The 18,337-nt window shown below is 43.9% G+C and overlaps 1 protein-coding gene across 1 annotated transcript; it reads right to left on the reverse strand.

Moving 5' to 3' along the window:
- Positions 1–354: 354 nt before the first annotated feature.
- HSF2 (heat shock transcription factor 2) lies at positions 355–17,962 on the reverse strand. The gene is made up of 13 exons (XM_075707506.1): positions 17,822–17,962; positions 13,936–14,044; positions 13,593–13,720; positions 12,659–12,783; positions 9,735–9,810; positions 8,507–8,568; positions 8,309–8,393; positions 6,286–6,455; positions 4,716–4,985; positions 4,044–4,149; positions 2,431–2,484; positions 1,748–1,832; positions 355–1,365 (listed from the first exon to the last, which is right to left on the reverse strand). Exons 1-13 carry the CDS (start codon positions 17,960–17,962, stop codon positions 1,076–1,078), a joined length of 1,701 nt encoding a protein of 566 aa, XP_075563621.1. The 3' UTR covers positions 355–1,075.
- Between the last annotated feature and the right edge of the window lie 375 nt (positions 17,963–18,337).

Raw genomic sequence — 18,337 nt, forward strand, 5'->3', positions numbered from 1 at the left:
TGAGATGATGTGTGTCAACTGCACCTTCACCCAGCATTGCGCTGACCCCTCTGGCATTCAGCTGTGCAATGTAACTGCAGTAAGTTCACTTCAATGAAGGTGGAGTACTTCAGTAAAAGCAACAATGTGAACACGCCTGCTTCCCTGCAGGGAAGCTACAGCGCTCTGCCACAGTTTTCAGTAAGAAAACAAAGGAGAAAACATTTTGTGCAGTACTGAAGGAAAAGAGTTTGCTGCATTAGCTGCTTGTTTTGGAGGCTTACAAATAAACCTTGAAGGCTGGAGATAATGAAACTTTTCCAATAAACATGCATAGAAGCAGACCTCATTGCACAGCTACTGAGGCATGAAAAACAGGCTGGTAAATCCACAGCTGCTTGGCACATGGAGTAAGAGACAACTCTTAACAAGCATCACACTTAAGTAACATTTATTTTACCAGAGTAGATGGTCCAAGTTAAGAGTACTCATGCAGTCAAGGGGCCTGGCGGCTGTGAAGAACTTTTCTCCAGTTTGTGCTATGTGTGAGCACTTCCACTGAAGTGAAAGTAAGGCAGAACCAAGATTGAGCAAGGTACAGGCACTTTGTTCCCAGTTCAAGCAGGGAAAAAGAAAGCCTACATCAGGTCCTGGTCCCCCCCACCCCAAAAAAGCCTCACCCTTGTTAAACAAAATGTTGTAAAAAATAGAAAAAACCCAAGATACGGAAAGTCAGTGCTCCCTAACCATACACTACGAGTTTACATTGTCGTATGTAAGACCAGAAGTATAAGAAATCATAAATCAAAGCTTACTAATAACAAGTGTTTGGTTACCTGGGATATTTAGCGATATGTGTAATACCAAGTATTTGACAGCAGTGTGTAACAGTCTGACTTGGTATTTCCAACCGTGTCTTAACAGCTTGCCTAACCATGTAGTTAAACAATTGCTTGTAGGAAGTAACATAGGAAAGGTACTTCAGATTCCACGTTATCTGGTTACATAAAACAGTGATTTACAAAAAACTCATATACCAAACAATATTCTAAATAAATAGTTCATCTTCATGACTATGTACAGAGTCCCCGTTACGTTAGTTATCCAAGAACAGCATGTCTGTGTCCATGGGTGCCGGGGCAAGTTCACATAGATAGAACAGCGTGGCTTCGCTTGCTTCTGCCTCTGTCAGCGGCTCCAGCCGCACCAGTTTGCTCTGGGTGGGCTCGGGATCCAGGCTGCTCTCCAGGAGCTCGTCCACTTCCAGGGGTTTGTTGGCAGAGGAAGGAGTTTCGGCTGCGCAGCTTCCGCTCTCAACGGTGGAGCCTGGGTTCCCATCGAGGAATGCAAGGAGTGGAAACGCAGTATACTGGATGAGCTGTGTATCTGAAGGAAAAAAAAATTCCCAAGACATCATCAGTTCACATGCTTTCCTACATGCAGAAGGAAAAAATAAAATCCAACCCACAGAATTTATTTGAAGAATAATTAGTGAAAAAAACTATTATAGGTATTTGCTTTAAACAAGCGATTAAAGAACTGTTACATTCATGCGTAACATTATTTCTTCACATCCTCCTGACAAAACATCAGTTTCTCTGCACCTGGTGCAGCACCAAAAACCTGAAAAGCAAATACAGTAAATATTTTCTGTCGGTTATTTGCTTATTGGCATGACACAAAACCAGACACAGCAAATAACTGAGATGGGTTTTAGAACAATGCTTGTTCAACTGTTAAACCGCTTCAACAAAACATTACTACTAACCTGATTTGGGCTTAGAAACTTGTGTTTCCTGTGAAGCCGCTGGACCAGCATTATTCTTGACAGTTTCTATTCCCTTTGTCTCCATCTGGAAACAAAAGCAAAATCTTAAACGTATGCTTAAAGCCTTTTCCAAGAGAACAGAGCTGACCAACTATTAAAAAAACCTGAATTTTTATTTGCAAAGGGATGCAGTGGTACCAGTTACCCACAGTAGCAGACCTTGGCTGAGAAAATGTGAAATGGAAACACAGGCTTACTCAAGCAAGAACCAAAACTAATGCTCATAAATGAACAGGACAAATTCAAGGAGCTAGATCTTTGCGCTGCTGCTTATTCTTGCCTTCCTTTTCCCACCAGACAATACAGATGAAACCATTCTGACAAAGTGCACCACGTTTGCAAGTACTAAAATCTTAGGGGATTCGAAAGTCAAGAGACTGGTACAATGTACAGGTATTGGCCTCAAGGTAACACAGGTTTTAAAGGACGTTATTTAAATTAGCGTGTGTCTCCCTTTTCTGTTTAAAAACTAACAAAACAGGATGAATTCAGCTGCAGCCTTCCTATTCACATGGAAGTCCTGAAAGCCAGAGCATGAAAAAAGTGCTATTATACCAGTAAAGAATGAATAAAGTTTGCATCTCTCACTACTGTGTACATTAAGCAATGGATTTAAGACTTACTTTGGTATTAGTGATATGATCTGTGGGATTCATCTGCACGGAGCTTGTAAAAAGCTGAATAAGACAAAACACATCAAGTTTTAGGTATCCCGACGCTGTTAAGAATACAAGAACATCACATCTGCATGTGTGAGAATAATCCCTGTACTTAATGTTTTCACCCTCTATCAGGATTACAGTTTATTTACAGGTAGTTACCACTTTCACAAAGAAAACCTAGCTTTGGAGCGTAATGGTTTGAAACGCCATGAACCTCAGTCATGAAGGTAACAACTATACTACATCTAACTTAGGCTAATGTGGTTTGCTGCAGTCTTAAAATACCAATTCCTTCTCACGTGGCTGCATGGAGAATTCAGCGTACAGTAAGGAAGAACACACCCTGATCAAGTCTGCAAGTGACACCAAACTGGAAGGAGTCATCAGTAACGTGGGAGAGCAGAGCTGGCAAAATGGGAGCGGGGCCAACAGGCACTCCATCAGGTTCAGCAGCCAAATGCGTTTGGGACACAACCACCGAGTAACCACTGACCCGGGTTAGGGAACAAAGGGACAGGGAGCAGCTCCTCAGAGAGGGGACCTGGGAGTCGTGGTAGACAACACCCTACCGTCAGCCAGCAGCACGGCCTTGCTACAGGGAGGCACGCTCTGCTACAGGCAAAGCACAGCCAGGAGGTCACTGGGAGCAATTATTTCTCTCTGTGCAGCACCTGAAGCCACTTGTGCAAGAATGCCCAGTTTTAGGCCTCCCAGTACGAGAGTTCCCAAACTAGAGAGTGTCCAGAGGGCCACAGATATTTGGGGACTTAGGACATACAAGAGGCTGAGGGAGCATGGCTTATTTTGTCTGGAGAAGGTAGACAAGGGAGGATAATTGCACTCTTCCACTGCTTCTAAAGAGGTGTGATGGAGAAGACAAACTCCACAGAGGTGGAGAAAGGACAAGAGGCAAGAGCTACAAGCTGCAGCAGGGAAAAAGAGTCACGCACTGGAATGGGCACCCAAGAGGCTGTGGAATCTCCCATCTTTTGGAGATTCAGAATTGACTCAATGAGGGCCTGAGCAACACAATCCAACTTTCAAGCTGGCTCTGCTTTGAGCAAGGGGGCTGGACCAGATGACGTGCACAGAGGTCCCTTCCAACCTAGGCCATTCTACTCGGCATACATCTGAAGAGAAATTGAAAACATATACATACGCCTAAGAAATAACCTGAAACGGCAGATAAACTTGTGAAATAAATGCCAAGGGCCTTTTTAACCCCAGTTCATTGAGAAGACCACAGATGACGTGCTGGGCTATTTCAAACAAAGAGTATTAATCTGATTGGCATCTGAGTTCATGTAGCAACAAATACAAGCATTATTTCATTAAGAAAGCCATTCTTCAGTCAAAAACTTAAGTATTCACTTGAGCAGTGGTGTAGAACTGAGAATTATACCAGTGCCCCAGAAACGCATATTCACAAATATTTATAACTTTCCTTTTTTAAAGGGAAGAATGGCAAGAAAGCCAATCTGTTGTGTTTTAAATCTATTTTAAACAGTAACAACCCACACAAGTATCTTCTGTACCATATTACCAAAATACTTAAAATAAACAGTGAGAATTACATCGACCAGGAGATCTGGATCTATGCTGAACTGTCGTCCTGATAACATAGCTTGAAAGTCCTCTAAGCTGCAGTCGATACTGTCAAGATAATCCAGAAGTTCAACTCTAGAAGACAAACAGTATTTATTGCTGTATGCCTTAACAAAAGGAAGAGAAATCTACAATTAAACTTTATACAGATATATTACATATATCTAGAAATCTTCACCAGAACTAGAATGAACTAAGTCTTCTATTAGAAACATCCTCTGGAAAAAAAATTAAAACTTTTAGCCTCTTTGGAGGAGAACCCAAATAAAGCAGACAGGTGCTCCGAAATAGGTATCACATCAACGTAACACCATGACATGACATTAACGGAGATGCAATTCTTGCATCCAGGTAGCCCTAATGAGTCCCATCTGCCTGCAAGAGCTACACAGATAAATCCTGACAGTTTAAACAACAATATCCACAACTTTACACTGTCAGATTGCGCACCCCAACTCACTTGCTTCACAATGACAATCAGAGGTCCCATCTTAAAATACTTAAAATAGAAGGATCTTTAGAAACCAGCTAGAATAAAGGTGACCTATAAAGTTCTCAATAGAAACTACTATTCAGTTCTTTTTACTTCAGTCAAACAATCAGTTCTAGTATTTAAAAAACCAAAAGAGCAGGCTACTCACTTTCCAAGGAGATTTATATTCTGTGAAATTACTCCATTCTCACTGAGTATGGAATCCATCATTGAGACCGGATCTTCTGCAGTTAAAGTCGACTGGTTATTCAGCTGTACAGCACTTGACATGAGTGGGCTTGTACTGTCAGTGTCAGGGCTGAGGGGATCATTAGCTGGGACAGCAACTGATTCTGTGCTTTTATCCCCTTGAATTACAGGGGCATATTCTTCTTCGTTATCATCTTCCACAATTACAATATCGGGAGAATGACTACAGCTGTAATAGGAGACAAATGAGTTAAAGCTTTTCGTACACTCAATTTAAATTGGTACTATTCCACAGGTTTAGTTACTTCTCATTTTAGTCAAGCTACTATAAGGAAATAAACCTTCCTACTGCTTTTTAATACGAAACACAGCAAGATACTCTAATTATCTATTTTCCGTTGATATGGTGCTGTAACGCTCAATACAGTTAATGCAGCTCAGCTAGCAGACACTGTTGTGCTAGACCACAATAACAACTACTAAAAAGATAAGGGAACACTGATATTTTTTGCATTAGAACAACTATAAGATCGCATATAATGTAAAGTATGTGCAAAGTGGACCAAAGCATTTAAGGCCATCAAACTAGACAGACTATGTATTTTGCTCCTGCTGAACAGAGTCAATTCTGGAGCATCCATAACATAAAGGATCTCAGTCGACAGTGTTTTAGTTAATTAACCTTGTTATGTATACAAGGAAGACAAGCTAAAAACCAAGAAAGAGTCTGAAATAATTTGCTTTAATCCATATTCTGGTTTTCTTAACCGTTAAGTAGCTGTTAGTTGTGCTGTCTCTCACAGCCTTATCTTCATGAAGCTTTTCTATCAGAGAATGCCTTCCCAGACATCAGCTGAACAAGAACAATGGTACTAGTTCAAGTATAAGCTAGAAATGTCTGAGTGTTATTCCTTGAGGCATAATACAGGCCCTAACAACACAACGCAACCCAGGAAGAGAGCTGCATCTCAATCCCTGGACCAAGTTTCAACTGCTCATAGCTGAAAGATGAACTGCTTCTACAGTGCTAAGTACAGACAGGAAGGAACATAGTCATGAAACACTCGGGACTGCAAAAAAACCCCTGAAATTAACTGGCTTAATAAAGTTCAAAGGCCACACCAACAGTTGACAAACAGCACACGCAAATCATTCTTCATAAAAATCTGTAAAAACAAGGGAAGTCATTCCTGCCTGTATTCATAACCAAAAGGAAGAAGACATCACTCACTCTGTCTTTGGACAAGTAGGATATTTAACAAGAGTGCAATAATACAGATTGCTTCTCACTAGTTTCTATCCTCTGCATATTAAACCTCCAACAGCCAATTAACTATTGGGAACAAATCCCGAGATCAATAAATCAGAACCTAGTGTGAAATCACAGATGAAGCTTCTATATGTGCAGGAGTACTGAATAATTATGACCACTTCATTTAAAAAAAAAAAAAAATTAAGACATCTGAATTATTGCATGTTATACTACACTGAAAGCCAATTATCTATATAGACTGCTAGAGACTTCTTACTTGGAAGAATCTGAAGTGGTATCTTCATGTGCTTCTGGTGTAATGGGAAGATTTTCTTCATCACCCATGGGATTTTCTTCATCACCCACATCCTCAGTGACATCATAAATAATGATGTCATCTGAAATCTGTTCCCTTTGTTTTAAGCCCTCATTTCTGTTGAGAGGTACCTGAGAATTATTTTAAAAAGAATCAGGGGACAGAAGGACAATGAGCTTCAGCATTCTGACAGTTATCATTTTATCTTACAATGCTTCAATTCTAAAGAGGTGCAAGAGCTTTCTCACACCACAGAGATTACAAGTTGTTTGTATAGATCTACACTTAATAGAAAAAACATACAAATAAATGAACAAGCTGGAGAACAGCAGCTACACAAAAAAATGTTTGGCAAATACTGCAGGTGTAGAAATAAAAATATACTGGCACTGCCAGCAAAAGCAACAAAAAAGCTGCGACAACAGGACTACACAAGAACTAAGACTACTAAAACAGTGACTGCCGTTTAAATACTACTTTGTTATAAAGCTACTAATTCTAGTGCCATGCTACAGCACTCATTCCAATGATTTCCCCACCAACCATTATTTGGACAGCAGAAAATAACTTTCAGTGGCGTGACACATTCAAAAGGCATGGGAACTGGACATGATTTTGTTGGGTTGGATGCTGCCTTGCAGAGCAACACGCTGGGTCCTTGTCCCTGTATGGGGCTAGGGGTGCCTAACTCCCAGAGATAACAACACAACATAGATACGCTATTTCTAATAGCACTATTGTTAAAAGGAAACGGCTTGTATTTAATACACAGGTAACTGGCTTATACATGCTTATATTGAAAAGTGAATGGTGATTTTTTTTTTTTTTTTAGGTTGGAAAAGACCTTTAAGATCATCCAGTCCAACCATTAACCTACACTACCAAATCCACACTAAACCAATCAAGGGTAGACTAGACTAAACCATGTCCCAAAGTGCCACATCTACCTGTTTTTTGAACGCTTCCAGGGATGGTGACTCCACCACCTCTCTGGGCAGCCTGTTCCAATGCTTGACTACCCTTTCCATGAAGAAATTTTTTCTAATATCCAATCTAAACCTCCCTGGCACAGCTTGAGCCCACTTCCTCTTGTCCTATCACTAACTACTTGGGAGAAGAGACCAACACCCACCTCACTACAACCTCCTTTCAGGTAGTTGTAGAGAGCGATAAGGTCTCCCCTCAGCCTCCTCTTCTCTAAGCTAAACAACCCCAGTTCCCTCAGCCGCTCCTCATAAGGCCTGTGCTCCAGACCCTTCACCAGCTTCGTTGCCCTTCTCTGGACACGCTCCAGCACCTCAATGTCCTTCTTGTATTGAGGGGCCCAAAACTGGACACAGGATTCCAGGTGCGGCCTCACCAGCGCCGAGTACAGGGGAACAATCACCTCCCTGCTCCTGCTGGCCACACTATTCCTGATACAAGCCAGGATGCTGTTGGCCTTCTTGGCCACCTGGGCACACTGCTGGCTCATGTTCAACCGGCTGTCGACCAACACCCCCAGGTCCTTTTTGGCCAGGCAGCTTTCCAGCCACTCTTCCCCAAGCCTGTAGCGTTGCATGGGGTTCTTGTGCCCGAAGTGCAGGACCCGGCACTTGGCCTTGTTAAACCTCATACAGTTGGCCGCGGCCCATCGGTCCAGCCTGTCCAGATCCCTCTGTAGGGCCATCCTACCCTCCAGCAGATTGACACTCCCACCCAACTTGGTGTCATCTGCAAACTTACTGCACTCAATCCCCTCATCCAGATCATCGATAAAGATATTAAACAAGGCTGGCCCCAAAACAGAGCCCTGGGGAACACCGCTCGTGACCAGCCGCAATTTCTTCTGAAGGAAACACAACATGGCATATCACTTCTAGAAGTTGATTGCTCTCAGTACACAGCTCTGTTTTATTCCCCACAAGACAAGCTACTTGGTCTGTCTGCCCGCCTCCACTCCTTCCTTCATCACAACAAAAAGCATGCATAAAAGAAAACTTACATGGTGGTTACTGTCAGCTGGTTCTTTCACAATTTGTTGAAATACATTTGACTTTGTAGGTCCGTTAGTGTTCAGAAGTAGAGGCCTAAATCAGAAAGAGTAATGGAAGAAAGCCATCTCAAAACTAATTATTTGGTTTTAATCAACAAAATATGTCAGTATATTCACTGGACAGCAAGTTTTCAAGACCGTAATTACCTCTTGCGTTTTAGGCTCACTAGTTGGTTATTCTGCACCAAGGTAACAATAAACTGTACAATCTATAAATAAAAGAACAGTACTGTTAGTTGCTCTACTCTGTAATTGTTTCTCTCAGAGTACCAAGACACCTTACAGCAGAAGACTTCAATAATAAAAACTCTACATAAACAGCAGATCACTTGTTTTGTGTAGTAACTCTCACATAGTACTGTTCAGAAAAGTTAAAAATCGCGGTAGAGTAGAAAATACTGCTGGTAATATGTAAAAAGAACAGAGTTATTCAGTTGTCTGAGAAAGGCTTTTCACATAGCAGGAGGTAAGAGTAGACTTCATATATACATATTCATATTCATATCATACAGTACATAGAAAAACATGCAGTAACTCAAATTATTTGAAGAACTTAATAATCAATGAGAGAAAGCACGTAGGGATGCTGACTGTATACACAACCTGTATCTGTAAATACTGGTTGTGGTGAAAGGCATTTTTGACAGATGCAGAAAAAATGACAGTATACTTAACAGTATTCATCAGCTGCCTTTCCTTTTGAAATGCTTGACTTTATTCCTTTATGTTTTAAATTTAAGGATTAAGTGTATGTATCTGGCTTGAACAAACTGGAAAAAAAAAAAAAATCAGTGTCTCTGCTACAACGCTGCTTTCAGTGTTGCTATTTCTGGTATGTAACAAAAAAAAAAATCTGTAAACTCCTTGCAACTGTTAAACTAAGCTAAGCTAACATATTATCAGTGGGTTCCACTCAATAATCTATTCTGGTAACTTCAGAAATATAGTCAGCGGGTTAGTTAAGCAGGACAGTAGTGAATTTCCAATACAGAACTCTGTAATTCTTGCAGTGAGAAAGAGTTTTTCCGGACATCATCCGACACAGAGTATTAGCCATCTGATTCCTGAAGCAATAAAAAATGGATGGACCATTTTAAAGGTACCTTAATGAATGATGTATGACCTTTTTGAACCTCTTTCTTTGAAAATGTTTACAAGAGTTTGACCTTATCTTCTGCTTATGTGGTGAAACACATTGAATGTTTGTTTCACAAAGATTTGTTCACCGTACACCACCCTGTTGTTTTTTCTATTAAAAAGACATTTCACACACTACAGAAAAGAGTGAGGGCAAAGTAAGGTAACATGTGGCACAGTATTCCTAGTTCAGAAACACTCACTTGCTCATTCACATGACACCTGAATGAAGCCTTACCTTCCGAATAACTTGCTGCTGTTGCAAGTGTTTTGCTCTCAGTTCTGCCACTTCCCTCCAAAGGGATTCATTCTCCCTGTTTGAAAAGGATGATTTAAAAGTCAAACTAAAACTAAGTTTAAAATATTCATGTTAATCATTTTTGTTAAAGATTAGTTGGCTACATTAAAGCTTTCTGAAATGTGTTTTTAGACTTGGGGGGGAGGTCACACAGTCAGCAGACTTGGCAAATAATTACAAAATGGAGACCCAAACACAACAAATAGCCTGCAAAGAATTTCCAGACCCCTTAAAAAAACCCGAAATCCCAAATTTGGCAATACTTATTACACATACATTCAACATTTAAAAATGAACTATTTTGTTTGCTTTCCCAAAGTTACCTTCTCCTTCTAGTAATTAAATCCTAAGGAATTAAATAAATAAAAACCAAGCATACAACTGGTTTCTGGCAGCACCAAAGGACCGAACAGCGTAAGAATGCAGTTTCCTCTCACCATTAAAAAAGAGTTCTTCATCTATATCAAGCCTGTTTGTCCTCCCTCACACACCTCTTGCTAGATGGAAGCCACCTGTCAGCAACAGTACATCCACCTTGAAAGCATTGTTACAGAACAAGCTCTCAAGTAACACAGGCAGCTGTAGGTCATCCTAACAGCTGCCTCTATTAGCTCCAGTAAAGGCACATGTTAAGTGCTAAAAAATAATAGGAGCATAGCAAAGACGGCAGTTTTCCTGAAACTGCCATTTTACAAACCTTGGTTGTTCCACTACTCACAGGAGTCCAGTTACTGAGACAGTATAAAACCTGCTGTAAAGTGGCCCTTGCTATCATATCCGTGAACCTCGTTGTTTCCAAGAGCATAAAGCATATTTAGAGGTATATAATACCAAAAGCTTCAATGAAGGAGAGACAACATACCACCCTACTCTCTTTTGCAGTTTAGTTTTCAACACAGATGTATGTCAAAAAAGGAGGAAAATTTCTCCACTGGTGTTTGGGTTTTTAGGAAACCTTAAGCTAAGTTTTCAGAAACAGCCGTTTATATGCAGTGTGATGAAGCTTGTTACTTACTCCTCAAACTACTCCTATGTCTAACATACAATTTAAGAGTATAGTTCCATCATAAATTTAACAACTGAGGTCAGGGATTCTGAACCTTCTCAATTTCTCACCAGCTTAATGTTTTGTAGGTGTCCTGGTTTTGGCTGGGATAGAGTTAATTTTCTTCCTAGTAGCCAGTTATAGTGCTGTGGTTTGGATTTAGTAGGAGAGTAATGTTGATAACACACTGATGTTTTAGTTGTTGCTAAGTACTGCTTATGCTAGTCAAGGACTTTTCAGCTTCCCATGCTCTGCCAGGTGCACAAGAAGCTGGGAGGGGGCACAGCCAGGACAGCTGACCCAAACAGGCCAAAGGGATACTCCGCACCATATGACGTCATGCTCAGTATATAAACTGGGGGGAGCTGGCCCTGGGTCAGAGAACTGCTGCTCAGGAACTGGCTGGGCTTAAGTCAGAGGGTGGTGAGCAATCACACTGTCCATCACTTATTCTGTATATTCTAATATTATTATAATTATTTCCCCTTCCTTTTCTGTCCTATTAAACTGTCTTTATCTCAACCCACGAATTTTACTCCCCCCCCCAATTCTCTCCCCTATTCCACTGGGGAGTTGGGGGAGTGAGCAAACGGCTCTGTGGTTTTTAGCTGCCCACCGGGTTAAACCACAACAGTAGGACTAGGTCTTCTGATTTAGCTCCAGTTTCTACCTCATTTTAAACTCATGGGACGACAATATGGATGCCAAAGACCAACAATTCTATCTCCTCATCTCTACAAACTGTCAAGTCATTAGCAACTGTATGTCAGCAAAAAGTGAGCCCTGCTCTGGGCAGGGATTTGGACCCGACGGCCTTCTGAGGTTCCTTTCAACCCAAATTTGTCTATGATTTGAACAGGGTGAATATGAACATTTTTACTCTAGACTGGCCAGATTCTAATAAAGACTCTTCCTAGACAAAATCAATTTGCCTCCGAATATTCTACCACTCAAGCAATTAGAACTGAAGACTAGAAACGACAGCATTTACTTCTTAAAACTTGAACTAATCAGTGACCTCTGCCACAGAGGTACATAATCATTTATTTTCTCAAGTTAACATCAGTTAAGGAGTCCTGAGATACAGTTACTGTTGAGGTGCTGTGACTTACAGTGCACAAGCTTACACTCATATATCCTGTCTGTATCTACATACTCTAAAGGATTAAGTAATTCGTGACACACATCTCTCTCATTGTTGAGAATAAATCATAATTACTAAATAGGTAACAATGCAATTCTAAAAATACTCTATTTACATTTGGATTTTAGATTCTGTACCTCCGTCGCTGAGGTAACTAATGAATTTCCAAATTAGATTTCTAAACAGATTTTCATAGGCATTAACTCTCCTGCAATTTTTAGCAGCAGGGGAATGAAGACAACAACAGGAAAATAAAAAGCAATGAGCAAAGACATTAACTGTAGTAAGAAAGTATTACAAGCAATTTGCACAAACCAAACTCTGTATCAAACTAAACACAGTACACTTCAAACTTGAAGACATAAACCAGCATACTTTATGCTAAGACCCGAGTTGAATATTCAGCCTCAGCAGCATTATGGAACTGTTATTAAAGGTGTTATTTAATTGCCCACTACTAGGGAGTTCTTCACACACCAAACATTGACTACTACTTTTAGCCATATCAGAATATTCAATTTTTAATGCAATTCTTTTATTGAAATTAATTTTCCTAAAGCAGCATTTAAAGATAGGCAATAAGAAATCAAGAGACATGAAAAATTAGGTCTTTGTCTGATATCTATTATCAGAATTACTCCACTTTAGGGATCAGTTGCTGATGCAGCAACTTACCTCTTCAAGGCAGACAATCGAGATTCAATAGTCTCTTGTTTAATTTGCACCTTTTGAGCACTACTTATTATTTTGGAGAGATCTTCCTGACGTATCTTGTTTTCTTCAGGCCTTGAAGAAGAAACCTTTAAAAGATCAGAATCCAGAAACAATACTTCCCTTTACTCATTGTTAACTATTATTTTCTTTTGGTGATCAAATATATTTTCTTCCAGTGTTGATAATCTATGCATTTAAGTTAATAATAAACCAAACATCAAATAAAAAATACGGAAACACACAGACATGTCCTCTTACAGCTATCACCACATTAGCTTTAGTTGTTACAAACATTTGTCCATATTCAGATTCTTCAGGCATTCTCCTGAGTTCTCTGCTTTGTCATAACTGCTTCACAATAACCCAATGTTAAGTACATCCCCCTCACCACAGATTAACTTGGCCTATTTCTGTTCAGTATCTATATTCACCTGACTCTCAATAACAGCAGAGCACATTTCAGAATCCCATTCAGCAGCATAACACACACATTTATCCGTTTGCCCCCTGTTCTCTTTGGTGGAAAGTTTAATGCTTACAGTAGCTTTGTTCTGAAACAAGCTACCTAAACAAGCAGATTGTTATATTACCGATGGTAAGGTCAAAGCATGCTCTGCACTTCTCATACCCATTTGCAAAACGTCGTATTTGCACAGCTCGCTCATTTTTGCCACCTGTGAAACTTACTATGATGACACCAAAGCAGTCACACAAAGGAGCCTAGCTAAATCCCCCAAAATATCTTTAAACAAGTCAAGATATAGACCAGCGCAGTTTGCTTCCTTGAGCTCCAAACTTATTTGCACTCACAATCCTGCAATTAACTTTGACATGAACTTTGCTATTCATTCGCATTTACTAGCACAGGTTTTCCACATACTGAGTTTTCACTAACCTTTCTTTTAATGTGTTCCAACAAGTCCTCCCGGCCCTGTTTAAAATACGGGTGCTGAAACTCTACTGGACCATCCCGCTCCAGTTTGACAATCCCAGAATCAACATGGACAACTTTATGGAAGCCATCTTTAAAAAAAGATAAAGAAAAAGAACACAACCCTCTCAAAACCCACATTAAGAAATTCAAACTATGCTGTTCCAACTATCCAGGTATCAGTTCTGAGGATCAGACAGTTTTCTAGTTGCAGAGAACACAGGGCCACTACTCAAAGGAAACTGTCTAGAAGTAAACATGTACAGGATCTAGAACTATGCTAGAAAGCAAAAACTCAAGAACTTACACATGTTTAACTGTCTGACAAAGCTTGCCATGTTGTTGTGCTTGAAGTACTTGGGAAGAATCTCTTTTGCGAATCTCTGTTCATCCAACACCAAGAAACTCTGGCCATTCTAAAACGAGAGAGACACATTAAGCTACTTAAAGACCGTTGTAGAAAGCACACTGGGCTTTTAGAATTAATCACCAGATAGGAATGTTTCCTTTGTGCATGCAGTACATAACTGATCTGCTTGCCTACAACTTTCCACAACGAAAAGCGTACAAACCCTGCAGTTGCAAAGCAACAGAGTATTATCAATTGACATCGCTATCCATATCTGAAAGGAAACATCTCTACTGTTACTCATTGCTTCCTCAAGAAATGAATTAATTGTTTACCAACAATTACCACAGTTTTACTACAGGACAACACTATCAATTTTGTATGTAGCTTCAAGGTATTGGGGAAGGAATCTAACAAAGAGACTATGTAAGGGAAAAAAACTCAACAACCAGCTGAGAGTCCCTTCTGCTTTCCAGTATAAAAGCATGATTAGTTTGATAAGACTTGTAGAGCAGATGGAGCTGTCAAAGAGCTGAGGGTGTCCACTGGGTTTTGGAGTTACCAAAAAGGTAACCACCCAAGGCAATATCCCCCTCTGCCTGGGATGCCAATTGTGAGGGAGGATTGATCTTTTATTTCATCCACAGGCTTTGACTAAAATAGAAGGCTCAGCTCTTTGTTCTTCAGTGACTGTGCTCCATTAACTAAAGGACAAATAAGTGGCAGAATCCAAATTAGGTACTTCAAAACAGTTTAGGTTTTGTCTGTACATCGCAGTACTCTCACCTGTATTTAATGAGAAGCCTATCACCTTCGACAAATGCCAACACCGATACCACATCTGCTTAGAATCCCTTTAGTTCAACAAGTCACACATGTTTCTTACCCCCAAATGCCAGCAGTTCTATGACCCCAAGAAGCCTGAAGAACCAACCATGAGACCACGTGAAGATCCTTGCCCAAGAGCTTGTTTCTGACAAACCAGCAAGGACTGTCAGAAACAGGATTTATGAATGGCTCACCCCTGGATGAGTTACGAGCTTAAGCTCCGAAAGGAGGGTAGGAAGGTAAAAACTTCCCAGTAATGCCTACCTACCTCCTGCTGAGAATCAGTCGGTGGAAGGGAAAAGGCAGGAACAGATCATTTTAGCCAATGCATTAATGAAACCCACCAGCCGAAAGTACTCAAACAAGCAGCACTACAGTGACCTGTGACGCCAACAGACAGCTTTCATGTGGCACCTCGCTTTATTGTCACTTTGACATTTTTCAGGCCTAGTGCAGAAAAATCTGGGCAACACATCTCCTAGTTCTTGTTGCCCTGGCAGTCATTTACAGCAAAGCTGTACAGACGTTAAGGCCTGACTTGAACTCACTGAAGCATGACTACATAGCTAAACACAGTTTTCAAGTCCTAGCGTTACTGACTGCAGCATACAGCAATCTTCCAAGTACTTCATTTGGTACTCCTTGTACGTGTTTCCATGGACAACACACACCCATAAGTTCACCGAGATACGTATGCAGGGAGACAAAATTTGGCTGTTCAGTTTCAGATGGTGTTTATCCTTACAGCATAAGGATATGGACTTGTACAGGAGTAAAGTAAAATATTCTAGTAACTGTACTCTTCCTCCCCTGTTACACTTGGTACACTTTCTGTATCCCATAATACCGACAGTGTATTTTTAAAAGATGTGATCCCAATACCTTCCCCCATACAAGAACTCCTGGATGCTGATAACATCAACTGCGATTAGCGGATCTTCTTTCCACAAACAGCCTTGCAGAATCTCAAATAATTAGTCTTTATTTTTAATTAAGAAAATAATACAAGGGTACCTAATAATAGCCTTGGTGCGCTTACTTGAGATAACCGTAAGCAATGAATTTGGGAATTCTCCATTGCGTAAAGTGGCAAAAAAGGCACTTCTTAAGCTAGACAACGTCTCAATCTTCATACAGCCCTTAGCACCTCTCTTCCAGAAAAAAGAAAAAGAAAGTTAGAAGGAAAAGCTGCTGTAAGCTACCAAGTCTACCTGCTTCCCTCTTCAGGAAATTTTGGCTGAAGTTACTGGTAACTCATTATCAGTAAAACATTTAAGACAACATTTCATCATTGCTTGAGCGTTTCAATCAAATTCCGCTGAGAGCTGCCATCTCAACACCACTTGAAGATGTTGATACCGTTTGAGAACACGATTTTTTAAATATAAATTCTTTTTAAAACTTCTAAGATACAGAAAAGAACAAAGTTATTATTAAAAAAAAGAAGTTATTAAAAAAACCTGCTTAGCATTTATCTCAAGAGTTAATGATTCTTACTGCAGCAAACTTGCCAGCCCTTCATTGCATAGTAAGAAACTGGCGTTCATTAAATTGTAAGAAAGCGGTTACATCCTGCCTTCCAATATTTTAAGATACTTATAAACTTTCTGCTCTGATAACGCTTCTATATTATTCACTACAACAGCCCGCATTTGAATAGAAAGGACTCAAAGGTGAAAGGACATCCAGCTCAGGTTTTCCATTTAAAAAAAAAAAAAAAAAAAAAAAGAAATCAAAGTAGATGTATATCAACGCTGCCACCGTACACGTTTAACCTGCAGTTCGCAGGAAAGGGACTTCAGTTACTGACACAGAGGCAGATCAACACTTGTGCCGTGTGTCGGTCCCCCCATCACTGCTGATGGCTACCCGATTTGACTTTCTCCGGGTGCCTGCCCGCCAGCCATGCCCTGCGGGCCGCTCCCCGGCACACGGTGGGGGTGTGGGGGGTGCGGGGATGGGGGGGGGCGCCGGCTCCCGCAGGTGGCCCCGACACCCGGCAAGAGGCCGCCCCAGCGCAACAGTTGTCGGCCCCACGTGGCCGCCCGCCCCCACGTGACCGCCCGCCCGCCAATGAGCGCGGGCCGCTCCCAGCCGGCCCCGCGGGCGGCGCACGGCGGCGCGGCAGCCCCCGGCCCCAGGCAGCCCCGCGACGGGCGCCGCCGGAGCCGGGCGGGTGTCGCACCGGGGCACGGCGGCCCTGCTGGCTGCGCCGACACCCCGATTCCCCCATCTTCTTTTTGCAGGGCGCTGTCACGCAGCCCGCGGCTCAGCGAAGGCGAGCCCTGTTACTTAGGAACTCGCCAACCCGCGGCGGAAAACCCCACCGCAGCTCCGCGTTGCCCGTGCTACGGCTTAATAAAAGCCGCGTGTCCGCGCACCGCCAAACCCGGCCGCGCTCGGATCCCTGCCCTCCCCCCACGCCCAGGGGCGCCCGCCGACCGCTCCGTCGGGGCCGGCAAACAGGGCCCCCCACCGGCCGCCCGGGAGCGGCCGCCCCGCCGGGCACCGGCGCTCGTACTCCCCAGGTGCCCGCAGCCGGAGACGAGGCAGCGGCGGAGGGCCGGTGAGGCGAACCGGCCTCCCCCCAGCAGCCGCGCCCGGGCTGGGAGAGCTGCGACGTCCCTCAGCCCCGCGGCGCAGGGGAAGCCCCGAGCAGCCGCACGGCGCCTCGGCCGGGGGTGGGGGGGGGGGCGGGCGGCGGGGCGCTCCCCCGGCTCTCCCGAGGGGAGCCCGAGCAAGGCGAGCGGGCGCGGCCGCTTTTTCCGCCCTCTCCACGCGTGCCGAGGCCCGCGGCTCCCCTCCCTCCCTCCCGGACGCCGCAGGCCCCGCCACCCGCCCGCCCGGCCGGCCGGCCGACCCTCCCTCCCCCCCCCCCCCCAGCAGGCCCCGGGTGCCCGCCGCCGCCGGAGGACGGGGGTGTGAGGTGGGGGGGGGGGGGTGTGAGCTCCCGCCGCCCCGCGCACGCGGGCGGGGCGGCCAACCGCCGCGGCGGGCGGGCGCGCGCGCCCCGCACCTGGCTCCAGGTGATGAGCTGGTTGCTGGGGGCCTCGCCCACCAGCGCCCACAGCTTGCTGAGGAAGGCCGGGACCCCCGCGCCGGCGGAGGGCGGCGGCTGGGGCTGGGACTGGGGGGGCTGCGGCTGCTGCTGCTTCATTGTCGCCCGGGAGCCTCCGCCGTCTGGCCGGGGGAGGGGCGCGGGGGGGGGACGGGGGGACGACGAGGAGAGGCGGCCGGGCCTTCCCCCGCCCCTCCCCGCGCGCGCGCCTGCGCGCCGCGCGGCCCCCGCATGCGCGGCGGCCCGCCCCCCGCGCGCCTGCGTGCCGCGCCCGCCGCCTCCCCCCCACCCCGCGCTTTACATAACGGCCCCACGTGCGCCGCCCGCACGTGTCACAACAGCGCGGGGTCGACCGCGCGCCTGCCAGGGGCGGTGCGTGGAGGGGGAGGCCGGGGGCGGGCGGAGCCCGCCATGCAAATGAGGAGCCGGAGCCAATGGGGGCGCGCCTCTCCCCTGGGGGTGGGGCCGCGCGGT

The sequence above is a fragment of the Pelecanus crispus genome, chromosome 3, assembly GCF_030463565.1.
Source record: "Pelecanus crispus isolate bPelCri1 chromosome 3, bPelCri1.pri, whole genome shotgun sequence".
NCBI lineage: Eukaryota > Metazoa > Chordata > Aves > Pelecaniformes > Pelecanidae > Pelecanus > Pelecanus crispus.

Coding starts and splice junctions, on each gene's coding strand:
- HSF2 (XM_075707506.1), bottom strand. CDS start 17,962: ATGAAGCAGCAGCAGCCGCAGCCCCCCCAGTCCCAGCCCCAGCCGCCG. Junction 9,811..12,658: donor CGATTGTCTGCCTTGAAGAG/GTAAGTTGCTGC, acceptor CTTTTCAAACAG/GGAGAATGAATCCCTTTGGA. Junction 8,394..8,506: donor GTGAGCCTAAAACGCAAGAG/GTAATTACGGTC, acceptor TTTCTGATTTAG/GCCTCTACTTCTGAACACTA.